This window comes from Capra hircus, chromosome 23 (genome assembly GCF_001704415.2).
Source record: "Capra hircus breed San Clemente chromosome 23, ASM170441v1, whole genome shotgun sequence".
Taxonomy (NCBI): Eukaryota; Metazoa; Chordata; class Mammalia; order Artiodactyla; family Bovidae; genus Capra; species Capra hircus.
Window position 1 is genome coordinate 4,791,367 of NC_030830.1, and position 14,022 is coordinate 4,805,388.

The window sequence follows — 14,022 nt, forward strand, 5'->3', positions numbered from 1 at the left end:
GATTTTGAGATCTGGCAGGTTTTTTTCAGCAATGCTCAAACGCCACGTTGAACACTTCTAATGTCTTCAAAGACAGGTTCTTCCTTTTGAGTTGCCCCCAGTCTGCTGCTGCTGCTGCTAAGTCGCTGCAGTCGTGTCCAACTGTGTGAGACCCCATAGACGGCAGACCACCAGGATCCCCCGTCCCTGGGATTCTCCAGGCAAGAACACTGGAGTGGGTTGCCATTGCCTTCTCCAATGCATGAAAGTGAAAAGTGAAAGTGAAGTTGCTCAATCGTGTCTGACTCAGTCTAGTGGGGAATAAAACGCTGTAATGGCAAGAATTCTCCCTCCTGTCAAGCAAGAGATAGTCCACCAGGCCGAGCTATGAGCCACACGGCCTCTGAGTGGCAGCACCACATTTTGCCAAAGTCAGAGTCACGCTGGAGTCAGGCAAAGTGTTCTCTGAATTTCCAGTTCACTCGAGTCTCAGGTGAGACTCTCCACGTGACCATGTGCAGATAAGACCAACAGAACAATGCATTTTAGTGGATTCTCTGCGTTTACAATCTGTAAACAAACGGCTATGTTCCAATGGCCTTTTATTCATGGACACTGAAATTTGAATTTCACATGCCATGAAATATTTTTTCTTTCTTCAAATTTTCTTTCAGCCATTCAAAACTGCACACAGTGGAGAAGGACATGGCAACCCACTCCAGTATTCTTGCCTGGAGAATCCCTTGGACAGAGGAGCTTGGTGGGCTAAGTCCACAAGATCCCAAAGAGTCGAACATGACTAAAGTGACTTAGCATGCGCGCACGGTGTGGAAGAACTAAGTTCTCATCTACCATGGAAGAAAGTCAATATACAATGTCTAAAACTAGTAAATCAAGATATAGCATTAAAGGATATTTTTAAAAATGCACACAAACCGTACAAAAACATATGGCAGGGACTTCTCTGGCCGTCCAGTGGTTAAGACTCTGTGCTTTCGAAAATGAAGACTCTGCCCTTCTGCCTTTTCAATGTGGGTGGCATGGGTTCGATTCCTTGTTGGGGAATTAAGATTCCACATGCTATGTGCCCAAAAAAAAATGACAGGTGGATTGCCCCCAACCCCGCCACGATGCCCATTGTAGTTTTGCCCACCCCTGGTGTAGAGGGAAGAAGAAGGACCAGACTTAATTTTATGATGCATGCCTATTATCAACCAGGTGCCCAAAACACTGTGATCAGTAGACAGAAATCACCTTCCATGGGCTGGCAGTGGGGCAAGCAGACAGACTGGGGCGCCAGGTCCTAGCGGAACAGGAAGGGCTCCTAAATATACAACGTCTAAAATTAGTAAATCAAGATATAGCAGTAAAGGATATTTTAAAAAATGCACACAAACATGGGAGGCAGGGAAGGGTGCCACACAAGGGCCCGGTGGACAGGAGGATCTCATCAAGTAAACGTGTGGGAAGAGAATATTCCAGGTAGAGTCGAAACCTTGCTAGAGTCAGGCAAGTGGGCTTCAGTCTCCTCCTGTGGGTATAATGCCCACGCTCACCTCCCAGACCATCAGTGAGAAAGTGGAGCCGAGAGTGCCATAGAGGGACTTCCCTAGCAGTCCAGTGGTTAAGACTACACGCTTCCACCGTAGGGGGCCCGGGTTCGATCCTTGGCCAGGGAACTAAGATTCCGCATGCCACTTGGTGCAGCAAAAAAAAAAAAGGTGTGATAAAAAGTCAATGACAGTTCATTTTCAAGGCGCTGCATTTGCGACTTGAGTGAGCTGGTCTGAATGATCAGCACGATTCCATCCAATCCTGCATTTCAATGAATTCTTGATTTTTATCTTCAGGTAGAGGGATACACTGCTGTTGAGAAATTCTGGGTGCCGTCAAGATTGGTATCAGTCAGTGCCAGCGGTGACCCGCCTCACGACAAGTGAGACGGGCCCCAAACTGAAGAAATAAGCTGTCCCCTGGGCTTAAAGACGACATCAGTCATGGTGATGAGGTCTCCCTCTGGCGGGGGTAAAAGGGCTGTAAGAAGGACCCACATTCAACCTCCTCCTCCCCACCCTCCCGGGAGAATACCCTGAGTTGGCAGCCGTGACAGGTGTGCAGGGTCTTAACCTGAGGTTGAGCTGGACCAAGGTGACACCATCACGCAGTTCTTGCTCCATTGCCTCCAGTGCCTCATGTTCTCAGATCCACTCAGTCCCTTCATTGTAAGAGAAGAACTTCAAGTTTGGGGTTGACCCCTTGACCCTTAAGTGAGAGGCAGTATTTCTCTTCTTGCTCAAAATCAGAAGCAGGAATTGATTCTCCAACAGTCAGAGGATGAAGCTGCGGCTGAGTTTGTAATGATACCGAGTGACGAACGCAGGAGAGGTGGTGGGAAGCATGACGCTGAAGATGTTCGAGTTTGTCGTGGGATTTATGGCCATTTCTATAACTCTTTTGTTCCTGTATATCAACAATCTCCACCTGCCAAAACACCTGCTAGTGCGGAAAATCGCAAACTCTTAGGTGCTCGCAGAGGCCTGTGACATGGTTGTAGCAGGAAAGAAAATCTTGGGTGGAAATACACCAATGACGCCACTGAAAGACATGACTTGCCAACAATACCTGACCCAGAATCACTATATAATGAAACCTCTGTCCAAAGGAGAAGCTGAGTTCCCTTTGGCATATGTCATGGTCATCCACAAAGACCTGGATACATTCCAGAGGCTCTTCAGGGCTGTCTACATGCCTCAGAACGTCTACGGTGTTCACGTGGATGAGAAAGCAACAGCTGAATTTAAAGATGCAGTGGAGCAATTACTGAGCTGCTTCCCAAATGCCTTCCTGGCTTCCAAGATGGAGTCTATGGTCTACGCAGGAATTTCCAGGCTCCAGGCTGACCTGAACTGCCTGCAAGACCTCATAGACTCAGAGGTCCCGTGGAAATACACCATCAACACCTGCGGGCAAGATTTCCCCCTGAAAACCAACAGGGAGATCATCCAGCATCTCAAAGGAATTAAAGGAAAAAACATCACCCCCAGGCTGCTGCCTCCTTCTCACATTATCAGAAGGACTAAATACAGGTACTTGGAGCAGAGATATAGTTTATTTTCCTTCATGCTGTGGATTTGGATAAGGAAAATGCCTCCTCCCCATAATCTCACCATTTACTTCAGTTCCACCTACGTAGTGCTTGCAAGAGAATTTGTTAATTTTGTTCTCCGAGTCCAGAGGGCTCTTGACTTGAGTGGTCGAGGGACACGTACTCTCCTGATGAGCATTTCTGGGTGACACTGAACAGGATTCCAGGTATGTGGGACTTGATTCTACATAAAGTCTGGAAGCATTGTGCATATATGTGCGTGTGTTTGTGTGCAAGTATTTTACACTTTGAAACTGTCCTTAATTGTATCACATATATTCACCTTTGGGCCTCCCTGGTGGCTCCACGTTAAAGAATTCTCGCCTGCAATGCAGGAGATGCAGGTTCGATCCCTGGGTCGGGAAGATCCCCTGGAGGGGGGTATGGGAATCCACTCCAGTATTCTTGCCTGAAAAATCTCATGGACAGAGGAGCTTGGTGGGCTACAGTCCATAGGGTTGCAAAGAGCTGGACACTACTAAAGTGACTATGCACGCGTGCATATTCACCTATGTTTCCAGCTTTATGGACACTCTATAAATTTTCGTGTGTCTGTTGCAAGGAATTCATATAAGGAAGTTAATCATCTTACATATCAATAAATAGACTGTTTGCTTAGAGAAAGTGCCTATCAAATTTTGACATGGTCATATGTTTTTGATATGACAAGTGAAACTGGTTTTTTTTTTTTAATCAATTATAGTATGTTGTTTGTGAAAATCTCTAAATCATGTCCAACTCTTTGCAACTCCGTGGGCTGAACACTGCACGGAGTTCTCCAGGCCAGAACACTGGAGTGGGTAGCCTTTCCCTACTCCAGGGTATCTTCCCAACCCAGGGATCAAAACCAGGTCTCCCACATTGCAGGCAGATTCTTTACCAGCTAAGCCACAAGAGAAGCCCAAGAATACTGGAGTGGGTAGCCTATCCCTCTCCAGCAGATCTTCCCTACCCAGGAATCGAACCAGGGTCTCCTTCATTGCAGGCGGATTCTTCCAGTTATTTGCGATGTGGGTTATTCATAATGGTTTCATTTTATGTGAATTTGAATCACTCAAGTTTGAAAAGTTTGAGGTCTGAAAAATGTCAACAAAATTTCTATAAGAACAATGTGAAATAATTCAGCCTTTCCAAATCAATTTTTTTTAATTGACCAGAACTTTCCAGAATTCCAGACTGTCAGACAAGTGAACTGTAGACTACACTTAGGCCTGGCCACATGGCAATCTCACTTTGGTGAATGGAAACCTGCCATCCTCTGTCAGCTCTGTGCTCTAGGCTTGCATGAGTCAAGAACTCACCCTTTGTGTAGAATCTGAAAACCCTGTACTAGTTATTGATGAGCAGAATACTAAAATAATTTTTTTCTTGAGACTTCCTTGGTGGTCCAGTGGTTGGGAATCTTCTTTCCAAAGCAGGGGATGCAGGTTCGATTCCTGATTGGGGAACTCAGATCCCACGTGCCAAGGGGTGACTAAGTGCACGTCCCGCAACCACTGAGCCAGTACGCTGTGACTAAGACCCAATGCAGCCAAATGAATAAAATAATAATTTAAAAATTTTCTTATTATAAAATACAATCCTACTGTAGGAAATATGAGAAATAAAGAAAAGTTGGTATGTAAAAACTAAGAAAATTTTAAAAAGCAAAAGTTATACATTGCACAAGTTGAGAAATAATTGCCGTGCATATATATTAGGTAATTGCATTCTTTTTCATAGTATGGATGTACTAGAATTTACTTAACAATTCCTTAGTTGTTGAGCATGTGTTTCCAGTTTTTTCACTATGGAAAATGCTATTGCAATTAATGTTGGTAAGTGTCAAAACTAAGTCACACCTTTTCACATACAGCTTTGTCAGGTGTCAGCATTTCTATCTCTGGAATGAATTCAGACCCAACTCTTTTAAAGGTCACTCCAGATCTGGGGCTATAGGCTTTCCCACCTGGGACTAAATTTGAGGTGAACTTTAAGCACAAAAAATCTGGAAAGAGGACTCCCTGGTGCTCTAGTGGCTAAGACCCCTCACTTCCTGGAGTTCTAGGGGTCTGGGTGCCAACCCTGATCTGGGAACTAGATCCCACATGCTGCAGCTAAGACCTAATGAAACCAAATACATAAAATAAAATTTAAAATAAATATTAAAAAAAAAAGAATCTGTGAAGAAAATTCAAAAGTTCTTTCTCTAGGAAAAGCAAACTTCTGCATGGGTAAATTGGATGGTAGTCTCAGGAAAGTTGTGGTTTAGTTGCTCAGTCATGTCTGACTCTTTGTAACCCCATGGACTGTAGCCTGCCAGGCTTCCCTGTCCGAGGGATTTCCCAGGCAAGAATACTGGAGCGGGTTGCCATTTCCTTCTTCAGGGGATCTTCCTGACCCAGGGATGGAACCCGAGTCTCCTGCATTGGCATGGGCCCTATTTTGAGTGTCCTAGTGGGAGATGCAGTTATATCAAGGACAGTTATCTCCCCCACGGCGACATCTTACAACATTTCCGGAGTTGGAAGCATTAGATTCAAAGCTTCCAGGACTATGTAGGGGAGGGTAAGCCGGTGTTGGATAGCAGTAACTTGAGACTCCAAGACTCCAGCTTATTTTAAGTCTCAATCTTTGCGACTCTGAAGGACAGGCCTTTGGGACTGGGACTGAGGCAAACAGAACGTTATGCTTCCACATTCCAGCTTCTGTTATTCTGCGTTTAAATAGCAGCGTGAACTCCAATAAGGGCCTCCATCATAAGAGAAGGAGAGGATTCGCACTAGGATGTTCCAGGCAACTTTATCCTGCTGGGAATGGAGAGAGATAGAAAGGGGTCAATTTGCTAGAAAACTACGGAGGGAAGAGGTTTTCTGGAAACATCACCTCTTTTTTGTAAAACTGAAGTGTAGTTGATTTACATGTTCTTTTAGTTTCTAGTATATGGCAAAGGGATTCACTTAGATATATTCTTTTTCAGATTCTTTTCCATCGTAGGTTATTACAAGATACTTCCCAGGTGGCGCTAGTGGTAAAGAACTGGTCTGCCAATGCAGGATATGTAAGAGATGTGGGTTCAATCCCTGGGTAGGGAAGATCCCCTGGAGAATGAAATGGCAACCCACCCCAGTATTCTTGCTCGGAAATCCGATGGGTAGAGGAGCCTGGTGGGCTACAGCAGGCTCATAGGGCTGCAAAGAGTGGGACACGACTGAGCAACTTAGCAGGCAACCCTGAGCTGCTCGTCATCTGTCAGCTCTTGGCCTCAGCTTTGCATTATACCAGTGATATTTAATGGGCTGTTTTGACAAGAACCAGCTTTGGGCTTCCCTGGCGGCCCACTGGTTAAGACTCCGAGCTTCCATTGCAAGGGATGTGGGTTCCATCCCTGGCCAGGGAAGATCCTGCCTGCTGCCTGGCATGGCCAAAGAGAAAAAGGAAAGAACCAGCTTTTTCTTTCATTTTCCTGCTATTCTATTTCCAGGGATTTTATGTCAAAAAACTTCAATCTTCCCCACCTCCTCCTCTCACTCTTTTCTTCCCAATGGCTTTCTCTGGAAGTCTGAAATTCGCTCTGACATCTCTGGCCACTCTCCGGCTGGATGCTTTCTGTATGTTACTTCTGGAATCTTCCAGGTGCACCCAGACGTTGATGTCAGAAAAAACCCAGACTCAGAGGCATGGTGATCTGCCTGGGAGGAAGCCAACCTTGGAGGTCCCTGAGGGAGAGCAGGGGTTGTTTTCTCAAATTTACTCCGGAGGAAACAAGGAGGTGTGAGATCAAATGACTTTCTTAGACGCCCTGGGCTGTCAAGAGTGGCTTTGACTCAACTGGAGACCTTCCTTCATATGATCCGGGTTGTTTCTCAACACTCTTTCTCAACCACACATGGGGCTATTTTAAGTCGTGGTGCTTCAGACTATTTCCTGTGGCTAACAAAAAAAACCAAACCCCACAGAGATGAAGGTAAAGCAGAGTACAGAGTTTAGTATAGTAAATGTATAGACAAACAGAGGAAGGAGAGAAAAGAGAAAGAAGACAGACAGAAAAGAGAGACTGGCCGGAGACAGAGCTGGAAAAAAAGACAAGACGTGATGTGCACATAAAACCAGTTTAACCCAAGCTGCTCTTTCTCTGTGATCTCTGGGGACTCGGACAAAGTTTCCCCTTGGTATCCCTGGTTTCTCACTTGGGCACAGAGGTGCTGTCAAAATGAAATGAATACGTGAAAAGTGCTTTGGGTACTGGTGTGTGGAATAACCGCAGCTGTACAAACAGGGCCCTTCTCTCTGCTCCCTTTCTACAGTTAGCTGTGGAGATTAAACTCTCAGTGCAGTTCTCCTAGGATGAAAATGAGTTTGTGGCTGGAGTGGGAATTTGTAAGACTGAACATTATGTAGAAATAAGCAAGTATGGGTTGAGTTCTAGGACTTGGTCATACACCCAACCATTTATTGAGTAGCCAAGCCACAAGTCTGCCCTGGCGGACAACTTCTCCAGAACTCTAACCTTCTCAGTCGGTGCCTCCAACTTAGAATTTGGGGTATCAGTTTTGACCTGGGACTTGCCTGGTGGTCCAGTGGTTGAGAGTCTGCCTGCCCATGTGGGGGACATGGGTTCAATCCCTGGTCTGGGAAGATTCCACGTGCCGAGGAGACTAAACCCATGCACCACAACTATTGACCCAAGCCGTGCAACTACTGAAGCCCACCCACCTAAGTCTGTGCTCTGCAACAAGAGAAGTCAGGGGACGAGAAGCCCGCGCCCCACAACGAAACGTAGCCCGTGCTCGCCACAACTAGAGAAAGCCTGTGCACAGCAGCGAAGACCCAGTACAGCCACAAATTAATTAATTTAAAAAATAGTTTTTGACCTAATGTTCAAACTGAGGAAAAGGATCGCCGTTCTTTTTCATCACTTATTACCATCCCTTCTACAATCTTGTACAAATGGCAAGAGCATCCTGCCCCAAATTTGGAAGAATTGTGAATGGTGTCGTGCAAGAGGGCCTCAGGAAAACCAGCGTCTCCCAAGTGACCACTAGGAGAGTAAACATCAGAGAGCACTGGGGTAGTGCAAAGAGAAAAAAAAAAAGATCGCCACTAATAATGTCTAGCATTGTCAAAATCCTTCTGATTTTAAGGATTTGGGGTGAAGATTCCACTGCAGCCAAGTGCCAACTTGCAAGCGTTCTTCACCTTGTAACTTTAAACTCAGGGAGTTGTAGGGACTTCAAAGGACTGGTGGTCCAGGGGCTAGGAATCCATCTTGCAATGCAGGGGACACAGGTTCAATCCCTGGCCAGGGATCTAAGATCTCACTTGCCACGGAGCAGTTATGTAAGCCCAAGAGCTTCAACGGAAGATCCCGCATGATGCAATGAAGACCTGGCAGCCAAATAAATAAACAATATTAAAAGAACAACAGCAATCATAGCAAACTCGGGGAGTTGTAAATTCAGGGTAGAACAGGCAAATAATTAGGGATGCTTTTATGCATGCAATCTCCACAGAAATGGAACTGTGCCAAGAATGAGGAGACAGCCAAAACAAGCGAAGGGAGAGTTCATGTCATCATCCGCATGTACGAGGAGAAAAAGTTATACAAACTATTCGACTCATTTCGAAAGCATAATTAGACATAGGTGCCTCCATTTTTGACCCCTGAGGAGCCTTTCTGCACATGTGCAGTCAGGGAGATCTCCTTGACCTCCAGGATGAAGACTGTGGTCATCATCTTCTCACTCAAGCAGATTGCAGCTCCTCTCTGCTCCTGCCTTTATCTCTGCCATGAAGCACCAACTAGAGACAAGCTCCCGCTGCCCAGCCTGAGGTCCAGCTGTCTCCAGTCTCAGCCCCACTCATGGATGGGGGGGGCAGTGAACCCTTGATACGTTTTTCTCAGTGTATTCCCACGACTGACTTATGAAGGTGATAAAATGATTCTCATGTTTTACAGATAAGGGAACTCCTTTGGAAAGGTTTATTCACATACGGAATTTAAGAACTTCTCTCCTTCAGTTCTGTGGTTGTTTAGTCACTAAGTCGTGTCTGACTCTTTTGTGACCCCATGGGCTGTAGCCCAACAGGCTCCTTTCTCCATGGGATTCTCCAGGCAAGAATATGGAGCAGGTTACCATTTCCTCCTTCAGAGGGTCTTCCCAACCAAGAGATCAAATCCATGTCTCCTGTGTCTCCTGCACTGGCGGGCAAATTCTTTACCACTGAGCCATGCGGGAACCTGGGCTTAGATGAGATAAACTTGATATTCACTAACTTCAGCTTGCTGCTGCTGTCAAGTCGCTTCAGTCGTGTCTGACTCTGTGCGACCCCATAGATGGCAGCCAACAAGGCTCCCCCATCGCTGGAATTCTTCAGGCAAGAACACTGGAGTGTGTTGCCATTTCCTTCTCCAATGCATGAAAGTGAAAAGTGAAAGTGAAGTTGCTCAGTCGTGTCCGACTCTTCGTGACCCCATGGACTGCAGCCTACCAGGCTCCTCCGCCCATGGGATTTTTCAGGCAAGAATACTGGAGTGGGGTGCCATTGCCTTCTCTGAACTTCAGCTTTACGCCCTATGCAATTTGGGGGTTATATTGGGCTGCTAGGCTTTTAGGGGTATTTTTTTCCATGTAAATGTAGTTTTTAAAAAATATTTATTCATTTGCCTGCATCGGGTCTTAGGTGCTTTAGGCCCTATGCAATTTGGGGGTTATATTGGGCTACTAGGCTTTTAGGGGTATTTTTTTTTCATGTAAATGTAATTAAAAAAAAAATATTTATTCATTCGCCTGCATTGGGTCTTAGGCGCAACACTTGAGATCAGGCATAGAACCTATGTCCCCCGCATTGCGTGACAGATTCTTAACCACTGGACCACTGGGAAGTCCCTGTTTTCTGGGTTTTTTTTAAAATTAGCTTGTATTCATCTTAGTGTAGTAAGTCAGGTGGTGAGGTTCGCTTGCTAATGTGCCTTTTTAAAGACCTTACCTCACAGCAGAGAAAGTTAAGTGCTGGAAAGAATGGCTCGGCAGCCAGTCATACGCCATGCTTTATGGCATAGCCAGCCAATATGGAGAGGGGGGCGTGGGTGGAAAAAGACAAGGTGAGGCGATTAATTTTTAAGTACTAAATATTTATTGACAGAATACCTCTCCAGGCAGTGTTCACATGCTCGGGACCGATGCTTGTAACTTGGCAGTCCTGTTTAAGCAAACAAACTCAGTCAGTTGAATGCAATGATTAACAGGAAGTCGGGGAGCTGACACAGTTGCCAACCTTCTGGCTGAGAGAGGAGGCCGGGGTTAAAGTCTGAGAGCCGTGACTTGCAGAACGGCCCCTTCACCCCTCACTGATTTTCCTGTAGGGAAGGGTGGACACACTGGAGTCAGAACCTCCCTGGGGCAACTTGTTTTTTTGTGTGTGTATAAACAGGTTGTAAGACGAGACGGGGGAGGAGACAGAGCAAAGCAAATCCCTAAGAGTTCCTTCAGAAACGTGTTGGAGAAAGGTGGAAAAGCAGCACCGTGGGGAATGAAGAGGAAAGGAAGACGGAAAAAGGACAAGCAGCATCAGCTGGAAGGCCACGGAGCGGCCGGTCAGAGCTGCGTCCACCTGGAGGATGGTTATGGATTTCGGAGAAAATGTAAGTTAAGTCTGTCTACCCTCTGACCAGATGTCCCAAGAGACAGTCTACCCATTTCCTGGCTTTGAATGATGGGCTTTTGGAAGCGTTGTCTCTTCTGCGTGTCTCTGGTCTCAGCCCTGATTTTTGTGTTTGTTTGCAACAACGAGTTAGGGGAGAATAAAAATTTCCTGGAAGCTTCCATATCCAATGCTTCACTATTATCAGAAGTCTGTCACCAGATTTTTAAGGGGAAGAGTTTTTGCCCTAAAAAGAATGCATTGAAGAGTACCTTCAGTGAAACCACCTGTCATGAGTACGTGGCTCAGAGTCATTATATAACAGAGACACTCTCTGAAGAAGAGGCTGGCTTCCCCTTGGCTTATGTGATGACCATCCACAAAGACTTCGGCACGTTTGAGAGACTCTTCAGGGCTGTTTACATGCCCCAAAATGTCTACTGTGTTCACGTGGACGAAAAGGCAACAGATACATTTAAAGGCTCGGTGAAGCAGTTACTGAGCTGCTTCCCAAATGCTTTTCTGGCTTCCAAGATGGAGCCCGTGGTCTATGGTGGGATTTCCAGGCTCCAGGCTGACCTGAATTGCATCAAAGATCTTGTGGCCTCAGAGGTTCCTTGGAAATACATCCTCAACACCTGTGGGCAAGATTTCCCCCTGAAAACCAACAGGGAGATCATTCGGCATCTGAAGGGATTTAAAGGGAAAAATATCACCCCCGGGGTGCTGCCCCCAGCTCACGCAATTGGACGGACTAAGTATGTCCACCACGAGCTGTTAAAGCAAAAAAATTCCTACGTGATTAAAACCACAAAATTGAAAACACTGCCTCCTCACAACATGACCGTTTACTTTGGCACTGCCTATGTGGCCCTCACAAGGGAATTCGCAAACTTCGTCCTTCGCGACCCGCTGGCGCTTGACTTAATGTCCTGGTCCAAGGACACGTACAGTCCTGACGAACATTTCTGGGTCACACTCAATAGGATTCCTGGTATGTATATCTCTTAACTTTTGTTATGAATAAACATCTCATGGCCAATACTGAACAAATCACTAAAATATAAGTTTTTAAAAATGAACACCTTCATAAAGATCGTTCTTCATGTGAGTTCAATCCCTGGGTCAGGAAGATCCCCTGGAGGAGGGCTTGGCAAGCCACTCCAGTATTCCTGCCTGGAGACTCCTGTGGACAGAGGATCCTGGTGGGCTACAGTCCATAGGGATGTTAAGACTCGACTGAAGTGACTTAGCACACATTCACAGTTTCAAAAGTTCATCAAAATATCTTTATAGCAGCTCTCCTCACAGAGTGGGTGGTGTAATTCATCTTCATCTTGTGTTGTTCAGTAACTAGTGTCTGACTCTTCTGCAACCCACATAGCCCCCCAGGCTCCTCTGTCCATGGGATTTCCCAGGCAGTGGGTTGCCATTTCCTTCTCCAAGGGATCTTCCCTACCCAAGGATCAAACCCACGTCCCCTGCATCTGCTGCTTTGGCAGGCGGATTCCTTACCACTAAGATTCCTAAACCAATGTCTTTATTTTATAGACAAAGAAACTTCAGCGTGGTTGCACGATGTATTCAAATTACCCAGCTAGAAGGCAAACGCACTAATTGTACCAGGTCGCCTAACCCTGATGTTCTTTTAAGGTGATTTCCCAAATTTGTTGTTCGGTTGTTCCTAAATCAACTTCACCTTTCCTTGGTCCAAGTTCCAAATGCCTTAAATAATCTCCAATTGTTTACAGTGAACTAATTCCAGTTCTGCTAGTTCAATTGGAAATAAAAATTCAGATTCCTAGTTCAAAGGAAAACTAACTTGAATCAACATAAGGATTAGGGTCATGGCTTCAAAGTCTCCTGGAGCTTGTGAAAATACATTTCCTGACTTCCTGGGTGGATGTGAGCTTTAGTATTTGTTCAGCCTCCAGGAAATTCCCAGGAATAGTCAAGGCTGTGAACCACTGTGGATGCTTATTTTTTATGTTAGTACATAAAGCTTGCTAGGCTTAGAATGCTTTTTAAATCGATGGTTTTCCCAGAGCAGGAATGAGTCATGTAGTGGTAAAAGAAATCAAGACAAGGGCCTAGTGTATAGCACAGGCAAGGTCCTGTAATAACTTATATTGGAAAATGATCTGAAAAAGCTTTCCCGGTGGCTTGCTGCTAAGTCGCTTCAGTCGTGTCCAACTCCATGTGACCCCAGAGACGGCAGCCCACCAGGCTCTGCCATATCTGGGATTCTCCAGGCAAGAACACTGGAGTGGGTTGCCATTTCCTTCTCCAGTGCATGAAAGAGAAAGGTGAAAGTGAAGTCGCTCAGCCGTGTCCGACTCTTAGCGACCCCATGGACTGCAGCCTACCAGGCTCCTCTGTCCATAGGATTTTCCGGGTAAGAGTGCTGGAGTGGGGTGCCATTGCCTTCTCCTCCTGGTGGCTTAGCAGTAAAGAATCTGCCTGTAGTACAGGAGACACAAATTCAGTTCCTGGGTCGGGAAGATCCCCTGGAGGAGGGCTGGGCAATCCACTCCAGTATTCTTGCCTGGAGAATCCCATGGACAGAGGAGCCTGCTGGGCTACAGTCCATAGGGTTGCGTACATATATGCGCATGCCTGGTCAGTTGCTTCAGCTGTGTCTGGTTCTTTGCAACCCTATAGATATGTATATCACTTTGCTCTATACTTGAAACTAGCACTACACTGTAAATCAACTATATTTGAATAACTTTTTTTTAATTAAGAAGACAATTAAATGACCTCTTTTGGCAGAGTTCACGGTCAAAAAAGAAATCAGGGCTCAAGAAAGTGAAGTGAAGGAACTTCCTTGGTGAGCCAGTAGTTAAGAATCCACCTCCCAATGCAGATCCGGTTCAATTCCTGGTTGGAGAACTAAGATCCCACATGCCCTGGGGCCACTAAGCCACAACTAAGACCCAACTAAGTCATGATGCAGCCAAAAATAATAAAATTTTAAAAAGAAACTGAGCTGGAGGAGTCATGACTACTTAGCTGTCCATGTGGAGTTGTAGTACTCAGAATAAGGGAAGTAAAAGCCCCACTTCTCTCTTATGTGTTGCTTGGACCAAATACGATGTAGGCCGTTTCCATGGATCTGGGATTAGAATAGTGAACAAACCCAAGGGATGTTTGGAAGCTGAGGCTGGAGAAATAGTGTCAAGGAAACTCATTTATCAAGTGTCGGACAGATGGCCTGTGAGTCTCTTTCACTCTGGAGCCCATGAGTCTAACTAATGATTCTAATCAATTTATTG

At 45.7% G+C, this 14,022-nt stretch overlaps 1 protein-coding gene and 1 pseudogene across 1 annotated transcript in view; both read left to right on the plus strand.

The window, feature by feature from the left end:
• On the plus strand, nucleotides 2,566-8,742 carry LOC102189081 (annotated as a pseudogene).
• The window catches only part of LOC100861326 (N-acetyllactosaminide beta-1,6-N-acetylglucosaminyl-transferase), a 100,873-nt gene continuing 97,222 nt past the window's right edge, over nucleotides 10,372-14,022 (plus strand). The window contains exon 1 of the mRNA XM_005696862.3: nucleotides 10,372-11,741. Within this exon, the coding sequence (XP_005696919.2) occupies nucleotides 10,817-11,741 (925 nt within the window). The 5' untranslated portion in view covers nucleotides 10,372-10,816. The remainder of the gene's footprint in view (nucleotides 11,742-14,022) is intronic.